The sequence below is a fragment of the Lathamus discolor genome, chromosome 3 (genome assembly GCF_037157495.1).
Source record: "Lathamus discolor isolate bLatDis1 chromosome 3, bLatDis1.hap1, whole genome shotgun sequence".
NCBI classification, from domain to species: domain Eukaryota; kingdom Metazoa; phylum Chordata; class Aves; order Psittaciformes; family Psittacidae; genus Lathamus; species Lathamus discolor.
The window spans coordinates 77,330,391-77,348,570 of NC_088886.1; the positions used below are offsets into that span (position 1 = coordinate 77,330,391).

At 39.4% G+C, this 18,180-nt stretch overlaps 1 protein-coding gene and 1 long non-coding RNA gene across 6 annotated transcripts in view; one reads left to right on the plus strand and one right to left on the minus strand.

Annotated features, from left to right (window-relative positions):
* Positions 1 to 18,180, minus strand: part of STAT4 (signal transducer and activator of transcription 4) — a 41,937-nt gene that overhangs the window by 14,428 nt on the left and 9,329 nt on the right. For 4 of the 5 annotated variants that reach the window (XM_065669940.1, XM_065669939.1, XM_065669938.1 and 1 more), the window contains 8 exons: positions 10,408 to 10,506; positions 9,534 to 9,626; positions 7,579 to 7,657; positions 5,270 to 5,355; positions 4,227 to 4,378; positions 2,924 to 3,082; positions 1,964 to 2,056; positions 1,078 to 1,137 (listed from right to left, as the gene is read on the minus strand). In XM_065669940.1, coding sequence (XP_065526012.1) covers positions 1,078 to 1,137; positions 1,964 to 2,056; positions 2,924 to 3,082; positions 4,227 to 4,378; positions 5,270 to 5,355; positions 7,579 to 7,657; positions 9,534 to 9,626; positions 10,408 to 10,506 — 821 coding nt within the window. The remainder of the gene's footprint in view (positions 1 to 1,077; positions 1,138 to 1,963; positions 2,057 to 2,923; positions 3,083 to 4,226; positions 4,379 to 5,269; positions 5,356 to 7,578; positions 7,658 to 9,533; positions 9,627 to 10,407; positions 10,507 to 18,180) is intronic. The other variant, XM_065669941.1, reaches the window with a different exon arrangement.
* Positions 11,973 to 17,310, plus strand: LOC136009746 (uncharacterized). The gene is made up of 3 exons (XR_010610638.1): positions 11,973 to 12,044; positions 15,282 to 15,346; positions 17,001 to 17,310. It is a non-coding gene; the product is annotated as an uncharacterized LOC136009746 (long non-coding RNA).

Sequence of the window (18,180 nt, forward strand, 5' to 3'; positions counted from 1 at the left end):
AAAGGTGCAGTACTAATTACCTGCATGCCTGTGTTCTGCTGGGACAATACAAGCCTATATATTTAGCTCATGGTGTATGGGGAGAACATGTGCATAGCAGCAAACTGGACAGTATACACAGCTTTTGAGAGAAACAATCCTGGCTTCTCTCCTACTATTTTCCTTCCTTCTTTTGGGCCAACATCCATGTGCATGTGGTCAAGTGGGTTTTAGTGGCCTTTTGGATCACCTTTGCTGATTTTGAAATCATACCTTGACAGCAAGTCTTCTGTCCTGTGTTTTATCGTGCTAGGGTACTGTGACCTATCTGTCACCAAGCTTGCTCTACAGTATGGGGTATTGCTTAAAGTAATACACCTTGCTGAGAGAAGATGCATCAACATAGACACCAGGCAGCATTAATACTGTTTTCACATAGTATAGACAGGCTTTGAGATGCTTTTTACCTAGGAAATTATAATCAAAGAAGCTGGGGATCCTTCATTTGGGTCTACTGTAAGAAATAATGGGAACATAAAGGAGAGCCAGACACTTTAGGAAGGAGGAATTTGCATAGCAGCCTTAATTTCAAGCAGGGGTAAAACTGTAAGCTGCCAATTACAAATAATAATATTAGCTTTTCAGGCACGAGCTTTGGGTGCTACTTGGAGCAGCTGCATCAAAGCTACTAGACCTATTAACACAAGTAGAGTTAAGTTGTATTTCAAAGCTAACTATGCAATATGGTTTAATCTAAAACTTTGTGTGATGTTACTATTTCAGACCAATGAATTTTATCGAAGTCTTGAAACAAATCTTGAATGACTTCCTGCCTCCAATTTGAAAATACCAATTAGACATAGCAGCTTTTTTTAGAAACAGACAAGTCTTCCACATTAAAAATAGAAAGGCATTACCTTGGTGTTTTAACTACTGGGGGGGGGGTGGGGGGGGGTGGGGTGTTTTTGTTTTGTTTGGGGATTTTTTTATTTTGTTCTTTTCCTTTTTAGAGCAACTTCTAAATCTGATCCGGTAGCAATTGAAAAACCTGTGTTTCCATAGGGAGGGAGATGATATCTTCACTTTAAAGTTCCTTACTTGTCAATAGTTGCCTTCACTCTGATCTGGTAGTTCAGCTCTGGCAATTTAATCAGTAACCTTCAAAATAGAAAATGTAAAAGTAGATATTAATAGAATAAATTTCTCAACAGAAGATATTTGAGACCAGTTGCTTCTCACTAAAGTGTCTGGAATTATTATAATCTGAAAACAGATCAGACATATAGTATTATATCATGATTTACAGGGTTGTACACTCAGTAAGAGCAGCTGGGCTGTTCCAGTGGCAGGTGTTCTACCCTCCCTGCAAGTATGGGGGAAAGTTAGTGTGTGTTTGAGGGAATGGCTAGAGAGATAACAAAGAAATAACAATTAAGGGATGGATTTAGCTAATTTGACTGCACTGTAGGTGTACAAGTATTTTCCTTCATGTACCCTTTCCACACCACCCAAACATCCATACATTCTTGCTGTGAGGTGGAAACGAGAGTTCTCCAGTCTTCAGTCTTTTCACAAAGTCGGGCAAGGAGATAGTGGGGGTGAATCAACTTGTCATTGATTAACCCGAGCCCCCCAAAATGCAGAAATTTCTCAAAAGTGGCTCTGGGTATTCTGATGTTGGCTTGTATGATGTGGGTTGTTATTTACTGAGTTTGCAAAGTCATTAAAACAAGATTTCAGTGCCTACAGAACCCTGAAGTTGCTGACTTTCGGCCACAATCTGCCTTCCTTCCTCATTGATTTACTCTTTATTGCCGCTTATTACAAGTGACAGGTCCTGTGGCACTTATATCCCCATTCCAGAAAATCTCCATGGAGTCAAAAGGGTCTCTAACACAAGTTGGTCTGCTTTGCTTTCTAGATTCAACTAGCATAAAATGCAGTGTGCAAATGAAGGAGTTTGTATCAGATTTCCCTTCCTTACCTTAATTTAACAGTGAACTGTATTAATGTTTTAAGAACCATTGGCCTCTGGGGATGTGTTGGCATGCAGGGCTGCCTTTCAACCACGAATGAACTGTGTGAAAAGAAGTGAAACAATAGATTGTGAGGAATATGCATAAACACGGAGCTGTATTAGGCGGGGGGGGGGTGGCGAGGGAAGTGCTTGTATCTCTTAGAGATTACTGCTCCTCAGATGTGAAGCAGGAGGTATGTATTCCAACTCTCAGCTCTCAGAATGATCCAGTGGTCTAACTTAGAGTTGACTTGTTCCATACATTAAAAAATGAACCCCCAAACCAACAATTCCATCATCCTAATGTACCAGGCTCATAAATGTCTGGAAGACCAAGACTTTTAACAGAACCATAAAGCAGAGCGTGAAAATACAGAACCTGGCTCCAGTGGAATTAAACAATCATTTTCTCTTTTTTCATTTTTTATAAAGAAAAGTTGACCATGTTTTGCTTTCAGACAGTCATTTGTGGTGTATCTCCAGTAAAAAACGTGAGAAGGATGATGATAATTTACCTATTCATAGAAGGGTGAATTGGGCGGGGAAGAATGTCTTGGTGGGGAAGAGGAAAGACAAGAAACAAATTGGCACCTGCCACTTTGAAAAACCACAGCCAACCACCACAACTTTTCTCAGCATTATGTATGTAACTCATACCGAAATAAGTGGATTTTGTGTGTTCACTTAAAGGCAGAACTTGATCACAAACCTTTAACTAATGAACATGAGAAGCTGCCTGGCACCTTCAGTTCCTAGGAGTTTTGATGATGGTTGTACATACTTTTTATACTGGAAACTTGGTCTGTAAGATCCTTGGGGACCCAAACTTGTTTCATTTTTTTCTTTCTTAACAACATGGTCTCATTGTTGCCAATAAATCTGAGTCAAGTAAAATAAACTTATGTACATTGACAATAGCTTACGTACTTCCGGAAGAGATTGTACAGCAGAAAGTTGACTTTTTCCAGCAGCTGCGGTCTTTGCACCGGGATTGGGTCCCCATCGTAAGTCAGTCTGGTCAGCAGTTCATCCAGTTTTTCTAGCTGCCTTCTGACTTGAAAGAGACTCTCTGCCAACAGCGTGAAACTACAGCAAGACAAAGAATTAGTTTGCAATCTTCCATGTAAACCATTTCTTAGAACATAATGGCCACTGAAGTTCTTGCTTGAGGAAATCAGAATCAGTGCTGACTGGTGCTTTCTAGCTTAATCCAAACTCATGTCCGTTCATCTTTTGTTCACGGGAGTATATGAATAAATCAGGCAAAGTAACTACTTCATTCCAAAAGGAAATATTTATGCAGTGGGTGTCATCAACAGCAATGCTATGCTGTGTGATAATCCGGAAGAAGTCTATACACGCTGCTGATGCCGGGAAACTGTGCCAATGTAATGCTTTCCTATAGCTCAGTAGTTTTGCAAAATGCACTCTTATTTACAAGGATAATATTTATATACTATGCGCAAGTTACCAAGACTGAGGAAATGTAAAAACAGTAAGGAAAATCAAATGCAAACACACTTGCTAACAGTTTAATGGGTATGTGTGTATAAAATCACATTTTAAAATCTATTTTAACATCTTAATTGGAACAACAAAAAAGAAAAAATGGGAGGCAAAAATTACTTTTTTCTTCCAACCTAAAAAGGTTTTTGGTTGTTTTCCTTCTTTTCTTTTTACCTTACCTTTGCCAGGAGAGAATTTTGATGGGAAAGAAATGATGAGGACATTAACATTCCCTGGCTGTATTATCTTTTTAAACATAATGCTATTTTCTTTTGATTTGCAATCAACAGTGCAAGTTGCCACAGAGACTAATGCCATTCAATTCCTGCATAGCTTGAAGTCTGAAGGAGTGATGTACCTAATGAGTCAAAGCATAAAGTGTCTACCCGGCTCCTGCCTAGACGAAACTCCCACTGTCCTCAGTGATAAACTCAGTCAGCACAGTTCTTACTCAAGCAAAACCCCCAAGAGGGCATGTATCACTTATCTGGAGCAACTATCAAGCCAAAAAATGAGAGCTGCAGCTCAGCCTCAGCAGTTCACTAATATTATTAATTCTGGATAGCAAATGCTGTCCACCAAAACAAAATGTATTTTTAGCTATTTACTTTCTTAGGTACTCATGAATTTGCTGCTGTTGCAGCTGGTCTAAAGGAATGATCATTTCACGTGCAGCAGACTTCCTGTGGTTTTCAGTGGAAACAAAAGCTCAAGGCAAGTTTACCAGTTCTGGAGCTGATCAAGCCCGCCATGGAGAGGACCCCCAATGCAGGCAATCTGCTGCCGTCTCTTCCAGTCCAGCAGCTCTTCAGTCAGCATGTTGCTCATAAGCATATCGATTTCATGAATCACACGCCCTATTTTACTGAGTACTTCCTGTAAAATAGGAGAGGTGTCACTAACTGACCACAGGGAGCAGCCACAAAATTCAGCAAGTAGCATAAATGCTGATTGCATTTGTTTTCAATTGTTTTGGAAGTGACTGTATTTGGTCTTGTTTTGGAAGCAACTGTATTTGGTCTCTCACTCTTCAGCCTGTAACTCAGAGGTGACTGGATTCATCACTCGCTGTAACTGAAATAAATCCTGAATCTTCATGAACTCTTCCTCAGTAAACCATCTTGGGGGTGAGAGGGAGGATTGTTGCATTCTTTGTGGGCATAACACCTCCAAAAAGCTGACACTTACAAGCACTTTCAAGGTCAAAAAGTTCTCCTTTTGATTTGCATCACATCCAGTGCATTGGGTTTTTTTGCTTGCCTGCTTTTAACCGTAAAAAGTACGTGGACTTGAACAAATTGCCTAAATGTACAGTTTTCCATGCCAGCAAAGAAGTGGTCAGGGGAATATTTGTCGTATTTGCAAGTCTCAGTTGCTGAACAGAGCAAATACCATTGGTGGGTTGTTGTTTTTCTGGTTTGTTTTTCTTGGCAATTATTAGATTACATTTACTTTGAGTGTATTTTATTTGCTTTAAAAGCTATGGATTGCCAGCTGAGTTATCCATTTAGTATAGCATGTACGAGATGCCCTTACCTCACTTCTAACGTATGTAGAACCGTATCCCTGATAGAGCCATTACTGAATTGCCAGTTTCTTAACTGCTAGGTAAAATCACCCATGCCCACCCAAACTTTATGTGGATTTTTAACTCCTCTGTTATTTGTTGTTCTGAGAGGAGAATCTAAAAAGGCACATGTACACATTTGAGTATTTGGCGTGGGAATAAGGGGAGGAAGCAAAGGGACCACAGAACATGCCACGAACCTTTCTCTTGTAGTCTAAAGTATTGAGCATCGCCTGCAACGCCAACATTTCCTGTTTAATGAGGGCGCTGTTTTTGTCGTTCTGCTCTGCAGGGGATGAAAAAAAAAGCAGTATAAATGCATGCGTGGGTGCATGTGAGTGTTTATAAGGAAAGGAGGGAAAGAAACCACGACCAGAGTGCAGCATGAGCTAGTGAAAAAATAAACTGCAGACATCAACAGGTTGTGTAATAGCATATTTCATTTGAATGGATTAACTTCAGTACAAGTTTAAGATAAGGTTTTATGAGTGCACACTTTAGGTGTGTATGTGGAACAGGAAAAGGTAGAGAACATACAGGTGATACCTAGAAATCTATAAATGTCTTATGTGCATCTGCGTGTGTATTATGTACATCTGTCTTGGATCAGTGATGGGTCTGTACTCTACTGAAACATGCCTGTGGTGTCAGCAGTCACACTAAAGCTCTTTGGACTTGAAGTGAATTATGTGTCTGGCTGAGAGAATGGAGGTTAAGCATTTGAAATGGAGATAGTGTTAATCACCATGGGGATTTCAGCAGCCAGGAGTACTGATCTCACTGGGTATTTCCCTCTCTCTTTCCCTTCTCTGGATCATGCATTAGTTTCAAGCTTCCCCAAGACTGCCCCGTGCATTTCATATGTAGGTCTTCACCCACCCTCACCTTCCCCCACCTTTTGCTGCTCCGCATCTTTCATGCCGCCTTCAAAAAAGAAATGGGTGCCAACTGTGCCTCTGCTAAGCTCCGGACTGACATCTTCCTGTTATGTTAGGATAGATGCTTCAATAGACACAGACAAGTAAGTGATTCTCAGCTCAGCCACAGCAATTGCTCACATGTACTATAAGGTACTACAAGCTGGCTGTGCTGGTGTAGAGCATTTGTTGACACAGTGAAATTTTAAGCCCTGAAAGTCATTTATGTAAGTATGTTTCATTTTGAAAGTGGGACAGGCTTCAATTATCTGTGGTCAATAATTATCATTGGCCTGATGACTAACAACTCATTAAACCAAATCAACTTGATCTCTTCTGATTGTCTGGCCACATCAGGCCTTAATCATAAAGGACTGACACGTAAGCACTCAGACATTTCAAGCCCAATATCTTTGCATGGTAAAAGGGAGATAATATGACGATATCTGAGCAGACACAGGTGGACCTCAGTTTCTTTTCTGAAAGAGATCATGCAAGGACTGTTGCCATGTGCAGATCTCAACCATCACAGGCTGATCAAACATGCATTGAGTGCTTACCAGCTGGTTATCACCACTGTAGTCAAAAAAAGAATAGAAACCCAAGTTAGAGGCTAAAACTAGCCTTTAGAGGCTAAAAAATCAGTTTTGCACAACCCTACTAGGGAAAAGAAGAGGCTTTTCTGCATCCAAGGAAGTGCCTTATCAAAAGTGAGGAAAATGGAAAAGTTCTTTAAATTAAGGAAAGTACTACTGCTCATGCCATTATGCATCTTATCTATAGAAAATATTTATACTTATTTGACAAGATCTTCTTTACCTTGTTAACCCCAAAAAGTTGTTATGTTCCAAGACTTTATAAACACCAAAAAGTCCGTTTTTATGTTTACATACATTATCTGAGTAACTGTGCTGGTTTTGGCTGGGGTAGGGTTAATTTTCTTCGTAGTAGCTAGAACGGGGCTGTGTTTTGGGTTTGTGCTGGAAACAGTGCTGATAACACAGAGATGTTTTAGTTATTGTTGAGCAGAGCTTACAGTGTCAAGGCATTTTCTGCTCCCCACACCACCCCAGCAGTGAGCAGGATGGGGGGCACAAGGAGCCGGGAGGGGACACAGGCAGCACACCTGACCCCAACTGACCAAAGGGATGTTCCAGAGCATATGAGGTCATGCATATAGAGCTGCGGGAAGAAGGAAGGGGGTGATGTTTGGACTGATGGCATTTGTCTTCCCAAGTAACCATTACACATGACAGAGCTCTGTTTGCCTGGGGATGGCTGAACACCTTCCTGACCATGGGAAGTGGGGAATGAATTCCTTGTTCTGCTTTGCTTGTGAGTATGGCTCTTGCTTTAAACGGTCTTTATCTCAACCCATGAGTTTTCTCACTTTTACTCTTCTCATTCTCTTCCCCATGCTAAAGGATGGGGAAGTGGGGAGGTGGGAGGAGTGAGTAAGCAGCTGTGTGGTACTTACTTGCTGGCTGTTGATAAACCACAATAGTAATACACAAAAACTCCCTGATACTGGGGTCTAGCTGCAGAATCAGCCATTTCATAGACAATCTAAAAGTTATTACAAAACCTCTTACCTAAGCTTTGTATTGTTTTATACCTGAAGTCAAATTCCTCTTGCAAGTCTTCCAAGTATTTGACATCTTGGTCAGTCATCTTTCCCAGGGAAAAGAAAATAAAGTTATTTGGGTTTTCACAGTGACATAAAAAGGAATTTGTTTAGTAACAGGCAAATGCATACATAGTATTTTTCCTTTCCTACCATTTGACAAACCCTAATCAGTTCTGGGAACTCTCATTTACTATCTTGTAAACTTTTAAAAAGCTGATTGAATTATAAATTCACATTTATAAATACAGATTAATTTTACTTGTTCAGAAAGCCAACTATTATTCTCTTGCCCTCAGTCAAACAGTAATTGATACAGCTTAACCACTTGTTTGTTAGTTCAGTGACACAGTGAAAGTAGGAATGATTCCATTTAGCCTGAGCTAAATTAAAGTTATTATGCCAATAGCGTAACACCCTTCTTGGAGCTTTAAAATGGGCAAATGGATTATTTTGCACTGACTTTAATGGAACTCGAATGGGGTGTGCAAAACCAAGTAAGATGGAGCCAGAGACAGCAGCAGAGCTCAGAAACTTCATTTGGAGAATTACTTAGGAATTTGGGTAAAGAACTGAAACATTTTTGCTGCTTTGGCTTTTTCTAAGGGCTTGTTTTCATATATACTGCAAAAAGTTTAGGAGGTGTTTTCTAGTAACTGAACAATGACAATTCAAAAAAAGACACATCAAAACAAGAAAAACTGTAGGCAATCATCTGTTTTACTTCGAAGGTCTTTTCTATGCTGTTCATAGGAAGCCTCGTTTCTGCCAACAACCCATAAAAAACACTTTTTAGTTCTCCGAGATGTGCAAGTGCCTGTCAAAATACAAACACGTGTTTGCTAAATTAGGACACACAGAATTAGCCATTTTGGTTTCCTCTTTATTTTGGATACTAAACTTTCAAATTATATGTGTAAAGCATGAAATTATACACACAAGAAACTGGCTGGTTTCTGTGTTCAATTTAACTACCTACTAAAAAAAAGTCAGATCTAGAAATCGTTCTTATTTTCACTGGTCTTCAGGTCTGGCTGTGCATCCCCACACAGGCAGAAGGAGCAGCATGGTAGCTTGCTGTGTTGCAGCTTTGCTTTTGCTCTGCAACTCTTTTAGCTTAATACATATATAGAGATCTAGTATCACATTCTTCTAAAACTAGCTTTAGCCTTATAAGGGTTCAATTTCTCTAACACTTCTTCCCCATGTAGGGGGGACACTGATGAGAAAATGCTACTAGGACCTCTTTCTGCTGTACAAGAAGTTGTTGCTCTTTTAATGGTATAGACACAGGCATGTCAAATGTAACTCCTACATGAAGACTGCAGAGCTGGAAGTGGGGCTGTAGCAGTAAAGAGACTATAAGTAGTCTGAATCTGTAGGTAATTGCCTTAAACTGAACAGGCATGTATTCTCTGGCTGAGCTTTCAAGGTCTTTATGGGACATTGGTACAGGTTTAGCTCAGCCCAGCTCTGTCCTGCAATGGTATGGGAAACTCCTGGAGAACTGTTAACCATCAGCTCCCAGTATTCTCCCCTCATGTCTCCTAAACATGTAATTATGTCACGTAGCCTTCAGCTTTACAAAGTCCTTGGTATGTGACTCAGAGGTCACGAAGGCTAGCTAGTGCTGACCCGACTCAAAGAGGTGAAGTTGCAGAAATACATTTACTGAACCTCATGTCTTTTTAGAGACAGTAGGTATGTTCTTATTGCACTCAGTGGTCTGCCTGCAGCTCACATAGGGATGAGTGGGATAGCTTTAAAATAGGTTGGACCCAGAGCAGCTGTCCTCAAAGTAACTGAAAATGGTCGGTGCGACTTGCTAGCAAAAGCATCAGAGCTACCCAGCTTAAAGGTAGTTCAAGTATGTCTGTGTGAAAATCATGGCTCTGTAAACAGCAAACAGGACAAATATAATACCTGAGCGCTGTTCTTGATGGCTGAAACTTTGTGTTCTACATTTCTTTGTCGTTCTGAAACCACAGAGTTCTGCAGAGACTTTTCCAGCGGCCCCTGGAACACATTGAACCAGATAATGGGTGGATGAGTAATACTAGCGAGTGACAGTAACTGCACCACAAATCCTAGCACAGAGAGGGAATTCAGAAGCTGGTCTTCAACCAGATGGAGACTGGTGTAAACAGGCAAATCTGTTTAGTTCCACAGATCTGAAGAACATGCTGCTTTAACTTTGAAATCCAAAAGGTGAAAGGGTGTGGGTATACTGGAAACATTAAATATCTAGTCAATTAAAGAAACTGAAACATAGATTATTAGATTTCTTTAAAAGACCTGATACTCATATAAGAATACTTATTACATCCACAGGTGATTAAAAATAATACATATGACTAAAAAGTTCTATCTGGTTTTCAATCATGTAACAATTTCCCCAGATGGTTTTATGTCGTTTGAAGAAAAAACTTTAAAATTTGATATAAAACCTATCACTGCCTTTGCAACATCAGATAGAATGTCTTTTACATTGCATAATTAATCTGAACTGAGGCACTGCATAATTCAAAATATACACATCTGTTTTGTGAAGAATAATCTCTTTAAAGCCTTTCCCACAGATTAGACTCTTTGAAGATTAGCTGTGACATAGAAGTCACTTACAGCAATGCTTGCAGCAGTAGAGCCACTAATGAAGTACAAATATGAGTTTAAAGGGCAACCTTTGGCAACCCCTAGCACACACAGATCACTCTAGTGAAATGAAAGGACAGGATTTGGTCCTAAAAGCATGTGAGCAGATTAACATGGAGCAGATTAGTGAAATGTAATTCATTACCTGTACTGGCATGCTAGCTGCAGCCAGTATCCTTCTTTCTTCTCTTAAACAGTTTGAGATGATCACTGCTATATGCATGGGATTACCATGATATTTGCCCTGCAAGCACAAGTAAATACAACTTTTTAAAATTCAGAATTCAAGGTGTCACTCTGGAAATCACAATATGCTTCAGTGTCTATGAACGATGGTTTGATTCGGATGGAAAAGACTCTCCTACTGTTCTCAACCTTTGTTAGTGCTGGTTCAGCCTTGCAGTGTAGCACTCGTTAGTGCTGTTGCCATAAAACATTTTTAATAATGTTCTACAGGTAGTATAAAGATACAACTCCAATGTACATCATCTGAAGATCAAATTGCTGTGCTGCTAACACAGCTGTTTTGAAAGGGCTTTCCTGTCAGCCTATTCTGTGCATGATTTTATCATGTCTTCCATTGTCAATAAGATGCTGCTGTTGGCATGTAGCACTTCTGCCAACAAAAAATGGTAAGCATATCAATACGGTAATGATGCAAGCAGAAGAGCTTCCTCAGCATAAAGCAGAGGACTTGAATTTTAATGTCTATGAACAATTTAGCCTGAGAACCAAAAAAGGTCTATATTTTTACATCACCATAAAATAAGGTGTAGAATTGCTGATGCACTGAGGACTGTGCACAATTTGGACTGATACTGGTTTGTGCTGTATTTAGCAAATTGGAATGACAGAGGACTCTCAAGCAGGTTCTTGCATGGTGATGTATTCTTACAGCATTTCTCTATATTCTTCATGCCTTTTATTCAGTATTCACATATTCATTCAGATGCCCTTTATTCAGTGCTCATACAGTTTTTAGCCATTCATTGAATTAATCTTTTCCAGTTTTGGACTTGTTCTATTTTACTCTTTTTCTTATTAGTTTTTTTTGCTTCCACTCAGAACTTGATTTATTTTTGATTTCTCTAAATGTGACAAAATAAGTTTACACGTACTTATATTGATGCTATATTTTCCTTTGGTGTCTCACACTAGTTGTTGCATTAGAAACAAGCGTATGAACACATCTGATAGATAGAAAGGTGAACACATTGCTTCTGTATGCCAACTACAGATGACAGTGAACATGAATTTCTAACACTTTTTACTAGACAAACAGAACTGAATCTTTTCCTGGATGCTTTTCTATGATATCTAAATAATATGAAAGGCTTTTTCATATGTTTTGGCTTCAATTATAAGGTAAAGAAATATTGTATTAAAAATGTTAATTTTAATCATGGAGACTTGGTTTGAGCTGCATGGTGTTAAATACCATGCTGTTGGTTATACCATGGTTCCAGGTAGAGACTAAGGTGAAAGCCATAGGACTTTTAAAACTAAATAATTAGTGTGCGAAATGTTCGTTTGTAAAGAAGCTTTGACTGCTGTGGGATTGTTGGCAATGAAACTTAGCTCTTTAATGTTTCTAGGTTTTCTGAAGTTTTCTCAAGACAAAGTACCTGCCCCACAGTGCCAACCACAGCTGTGCCTCCTTTCATCTCTTTAAAAGCAGTTCAGGGTGGTGTTTCACTCCACCAATCATCTGTTTCAGTTACCCTGAGGACAGGAGTGATGGGCTAGACTGTGAGTTTAGGACTTCTCTGGAGAAAAGAAGTGGTGAGTAATAAATACTACACCAAGACAGGCAGCCTCAGATGAAACACGAAGTATGCCCTTGCTGGGCAGTGAGGGGGGGACTTTAACGTTAAGGATACACTGCTGATTTCCATGTCAGACAATAATGCCAAAGATCTGTTGTTGCTCATTGCTCCCTGCCAGCTTCTTGGCTATAGGGGTAGTAATTATGTTCCCAATGCACACTTCCTTCAGCACAACTGAACTTCAGGTCCAGGAATATATCTGTAGCCTGCTTTATTTATGTCAGGATGTAACTTTGGGAAGGGAATACAGGAATGTGGGAAATGGCTATGCTTTTCCTGCAAAAGATTAAGAGCAGAGTGTAGTTTCATGTAGAAGTAAGGTAAAGGTAATGTTCAACAGCAACAGCCAGAGAAAAGTAATTGCTGAAAAGAAGGGTTATGCTCCTGGCTTTGTGGTGCCAGCCCTTGTTTTGTGCCAGTCTGGTGTCTGTCTGGTTCCTTAGCAAGCCAACCCAGATTGCTAACTGGGATGAAAACCACTTGTGCTTTTTTGCTGAATGGGTTCTCCGCTCCTCAGTGAGCAAAGGATGAGGTGGTTGTCAAGGACTAGCACATGTGGAGTCAGCAGAGGTTTGCTGGGAGAGGGGACAACAGGCCTGCCTTGTTTCTGCAGTCAGTTGTATTGCTAAGCCTGTCTCATCTGCACCTTGATGAGGGGGAAAATGTCACCTTTTTAGTGAGGCTTGGGATGAAAGCTGTGGCGAGACATCTGGTGTAAATCCATGGATGTGCATATTAATTCTTCAGTTAATGTCTGTTCATTTCTGCTTGTTTGCTGGTAAAACAGGGCCTCACCTTCCACACAGATGGCTACTATATGAGGACTATACCTCACACTGGTACCTGTAGGCTATCTAAAGTTACAAAGCTTGAGAAGTGTCAAGTCCTGGCTTACCACTGCCCAACAGATTTCAAGCCCTCAAAGGACTGATGTTTGCCTTTTGTTTTTACCCTGTGACAAAAAGGAGTCAAACCAAAGCTATTTACCAAAGTCAAGAAGAAATACAAATTCTCTCTTGGAGCTGGAAAATGTGTTTATGTAGAAAAGGCACTTAAATAAAAACTTCTAACAGTGGGATATTTTAAAATCCCCCACAAAAAAATGCCAGGTATGCGGGACTTTCCTAGCATTTCTAGATACTGTTCATGTGCAAAAACTCTCTCTTTTTTTCTTTGTTTCACTAAGAGAAAACCATCTGAACCAGAGATGAAATGAATATTCACTTGTTTTTTTCCTATTTCTCCTCTAACTTGTAAAGCTCTAATAACAAGTTGTGCCCATAGTGATTCCTATACTTGTGCCTGTCCAGTGCTTGTTCAGCATGATTCAGTTTGAGCAGATGCAAAGCAGGTTAACAGAGAACTGCCACCTGCTCTCCTGAAGCAGAAGTCTCTCAGACTGGAATAATGGTGGATCTTATCAATAGCTTCATTTGCAGTAATCTAGCAGTTGAATTGCAACTTCATAATAAAAACTGATAAATAATAAATTGTAACATTAAATATCTCAATAATTGTAACTTATTAAATGACAATAATTACTAAAAGTCACAATAACTGGTATTTTGGACTGTCAAAAGAATAATACTGAATATCTTCCCCCCATGTTTTATACTTCTCAAAGGTAATTACACTTCAGAACATGCCACTTCATATTCCTTTATCTATCTTCTGCCAACTGCTGCACTTCCATTTTGTCTTTGATGGAGAGCAGAATTTGTTCAAGATGACCTTCACTTCTGAATTACTACTGAAAATGATTTCCTATCATTGAAAGAGAGTATAATTTGGAACGTAAAGGAAATTTAACAACAAAAAAGCTTGGGATGGAGCAATCCTAACTTAACGTGACATGAGCACTGACAGCCAGGAAAGGAGGGAAGGGTGAGAATTCTGTAGTTATGCAAAGTTGTATTAATAAGTTTACATATTTAGGCAGAAAACTTGTAACTGTTTTGATAAACAGCAATAAAGAGAAATTGAGGATTCACTTTTCATCTGAAGTTTCAATTGGAAACATCAGTCTTATCTGCTAACAAACATTACTGTAACTCTGTGGTTCTTAGAAATTTTCTTTTTCCTCCCTTCAGTTTTGATGAAGTCTTTCATACCGCAATTCACAACAAACAACAATGCTCTTATTTTGGGCTTGCTTCTTCTCAATAACTGCCAGCATGATGCTGAATTCAAGCAAACAGGGAGGTTAAACTTTCATTCTGAACAGCTGAAGATTTTCTCTGAATGCTGATGACACTTCCTTGGGAGAAAACCTCCCTATCACCATGCAACATACACTCTCTTTACCCCAGAGACATCTGCTGTGGTAGTATCTTACTAGATCCTGAAGAACAACAAAGAGGCATTTCCGCAAAAAACAATGTATACATTGTAATGTGCCCAGTTGAGACCCTTCAGCCAAATTTTAAAGCAGCTTGAACCTTTTGGAATATGTTAAGATGCTTTAATTTAGAAGTATGTGCTGTGCAACCTTTAGAAAGTCAGTCAGGGGGTTACCTGGTTATCTCCTGCTTTTCAAGATGACCTAAAAAGAACTTGAGTAGGTTTTAGTGCTTTCTAATTCTGAAAAAGCTCTTCAGAATCTGGTTATTTTCCCCCTTTCTCTTTATTCACTCCCCCCCCCCCCTTTTTTTTTTAAGCTGTGTAAAACATCAGCTGTATTTTTTTTTCTTGTTTCTGCTAGAAAAACCCTGCTTGAGCCTTTTAATTGTATACAGTAAGAGCTTTACCTGGAGGTGTAGAATTGTTAACTAGTATGACTGTTGATGTATTTTTGTTGAACAAGTATTTAAAGCAGCTGATTGATAGAAGAGAGATGTGGCACAGAGAGATAGGAAACAGGATTACAAAGTCAAGCAAAACTACATTTCCATCAATGTTGCTCAGTTGTAATATGCTTATTATTTTACTAAGTCTGATACTCTGCATCTTTCTAGACAAGCGGATATTTCATCTTTCATATAATTAAAAAAATGGGGGGGGAGGGAGAAGAAACCCCCTTTTATCTATTATTTTATTTTTGAAAGAAAAAAGACTGCTATAGTTGGGTATCTCAAAGAAAAGTGTGGGTGATAAGACATAACCATCCTCCATCCACACTTATTTCTCATATTCACCGTCAAATATGACAAACATTTTGCCTTGATTTGTTTTCTACCTTTGTTTATACATCCAGGCAGAAAGTCCAATGAAGACAGTGCTAGAATACAAAGAGTCTGTCCTTGTGTTACCTTGATATAGGTAAAGTACTTCGGAGTTTTTTGAAATCCTGTGTTTAAACAGGATTAAATACTAAAAAATCTTTATTAAGAGATTTAATTAAGATTTATGAAGAGTAATACTGTTACTAAAAAATCTTTTCCTACTAGGAAGATGGCTCTGTTTTATCTAGGTCTTTAAGAGGAAGTACCTGTGACACTGCTTAGACTGCTCTTGTTGACTTTTATTTTTAGATTTCCCCTTCCTCCTCTCAAAATACGTGAGAGAACTTGAAGGCATTAAACCTCATTGTTTTAGACAACTCCTGTGATGTGTGGGAAGTCCTAACACATAGGTCTGTAGTGTTGTACTTTTGCTTTTTTGGTATCGTATAATGTGTAATTTCCAAAAGTTCATACCTTTAGGGCATGTGCAACCAAATTGCAATAGGCAGAGCTATAAAAGCACAGTGAATGAGCTGCGAAGACAGAGATATTTCTCCCACCTCCCAGTTTACCCCCAAATTCCACTGCTGAGTCCCTTCCAGCAGACACTAAACCCAGTCAGGGAACAGTCTATAGAAACAGCAGATTTCTAAGCATAGGGTGAGACACAGCTATAGAAAATATATGCCTATAGGTCTCATCATCAGAAAGTAGAGCTGTGCTGCCGGGGGGATGAATAATGCAGTGGTGCTTCTTATTTAAATGAGATTTGTTTCAGAATAAATACAAGTAGAGTGTTTCCTATGAAAAAGTATTAAACAGCAGAAAAGAGAGAGGACTGATTTCCCCCTCCCACTCTGTCTTCTGGACACAAAGAGCTGGGTATTATTAACTAACCTCCCGGGCAGATGTTTGACTGCAACTGGGCCCTACATGCTCCACAATGAACAAAGACCACAAGAGGTGGTTTAATTTGTCTTCTTGTGTTTTTTACTTCTGTTTCAAAGTTAATACCTATTTGTTCTACAAAACCAAACTGAAATATTTATAAACTGTTAGAGCTGTGTTCCTTACATAATAAATAGGAACTCAAAAATACATTACTTTTAATAAGTAACCTTTTTTTTTTTTTTGGTCTTGTAGCAGTAATTTTTACAAATCCTTACTAGCTGATGAGCAGTTTCCAGCCTGTGATGGCAAACAGCAGATAGCTGCTTTAGCACAGACTTCTGTGGGGAGTTTCCCATTTGTAGGCCAGAATCTTTTCTGATCAGTTTTAATGGTTGAACTGGAAAACTCACTGGGGGCAAGAAGCTAATACTAAGTCAATCTGAATTTCGTTAGACAACTGGTTCAAAACACATTTCCTACTATAAGCTGTTGCTTTGTTACCTGGCAGGTTACCTGAGCACCAAGTATGTGTAAATAACATTTTGGAATGGAACTCCTGTGGTGTATTAGAAACTTTCTCTGTTTTGTTCCATTCTCACCCTGTTGTAAGCTTTAACAGGAAACTGCAACTTCAACATCAATGGCTATGTTTCCATTCTTTGCAACTGTTTCTCAGCACAATGCTTATTAGAATTGTTTGTTAAAGTGCCGACTAGAATGTCCTGTTTCAGATCTAATGCTATTTTGTCCTTTTTCTTTGCTATACTTAAATATTAGGATCCCTCATGCATGTACCTTTCCAGTACAGTGACTTGTGTAAACAGTCACCTGAACTAAAATCCTTTATATGTTTGTTTTAGATCTATCTGGAGAAGAACAAGGATGGTCTGTTCTCATTTCAGATGGAAACAAGCTGGGGAGTATAACTGGGAACCTGAAACAGAAACAGGAACACACTAGTGTGTTAATGTTTTAAATACTGTTGTGTAAAGTAAGGTGCTATTTGTTTGCACTACTTTGAAACAGGGTAAATTCTATCTAGAAATAAGTGCCATAATGTTAATATATGTTGATTAAGAAGATACTTTCAGATGCTATTCAGGATCTTTCCACAAAAAGGTTAGGGCTGTACAGGAGAAAGAAATATGAGTAAAGTATTATTTCCTAACTTCAGAGTGTAACTATAGTGCTTCCAAAAGCTTGTTATGATATAACTGGTTATGTGAATTAGCAAATTCAGTTATTCTGCCTCTCCTCTCCCTTTGTAAGTGCACCCTGAGGTACTAACGGTGTGCCTTCAGACCTGCTCGCTCAGGCAGAATCCCTCTTGCCCTTCCTCCCCTCATCCTAGGCTCTAGCAGGGCTGAGAGTGGGTAAAGTTCACCAGTACCTGAGAATCTGCTGTGAGTATTGAATATCATGAATATACATAATTTACAGCAAATTGTTCCCCAGAGCACACAGTATACTCATTAACTCAGGCTTCAATAGTAAATGAGCAGGCAGCTCTTCTTATTATTCCTGAAATCTGTTATTTCACTTTTATAAAAGAAGATTTATGTAATCAGATTTTCCCCTGAATACCGTAAACAGTGATGTGACACAGATGCATGTTGCCATTAATGAGAAGGGATTGCTTTCAGAAGCTATCTTGAGGCCAGAGTATAACTGACAGCTTCGATTATGAGTAGGACGATTCTGGGAATTTCTGCTTTTTCCTGCTGTCATTGCCATGCACCCATCGGGGTGTGCAGAATCAGCCCATGGGAGCTCACTTGAGCCCTCGCACAGGACAGGCTGCTTCCCACAAAGCTACATCTTCTCTAGCAGGTACCTGCTGAGTGCTCCCGATTTCCAGCTTGGTGTGTGAAGGAGGGAGAACATCCTTGAGGTGAACATCCTGGATTATACAGAGACTGACAGGCAGTTGCCCACTAGCACTGGTCCCAAATGGAGCAGTGGGACACTGGGGTCTGGTGACCATCTGTGATTCCCAGGCTACGCCAAACCTCCCCTGGTGCGCTGCAGCCCAGCTGCAGT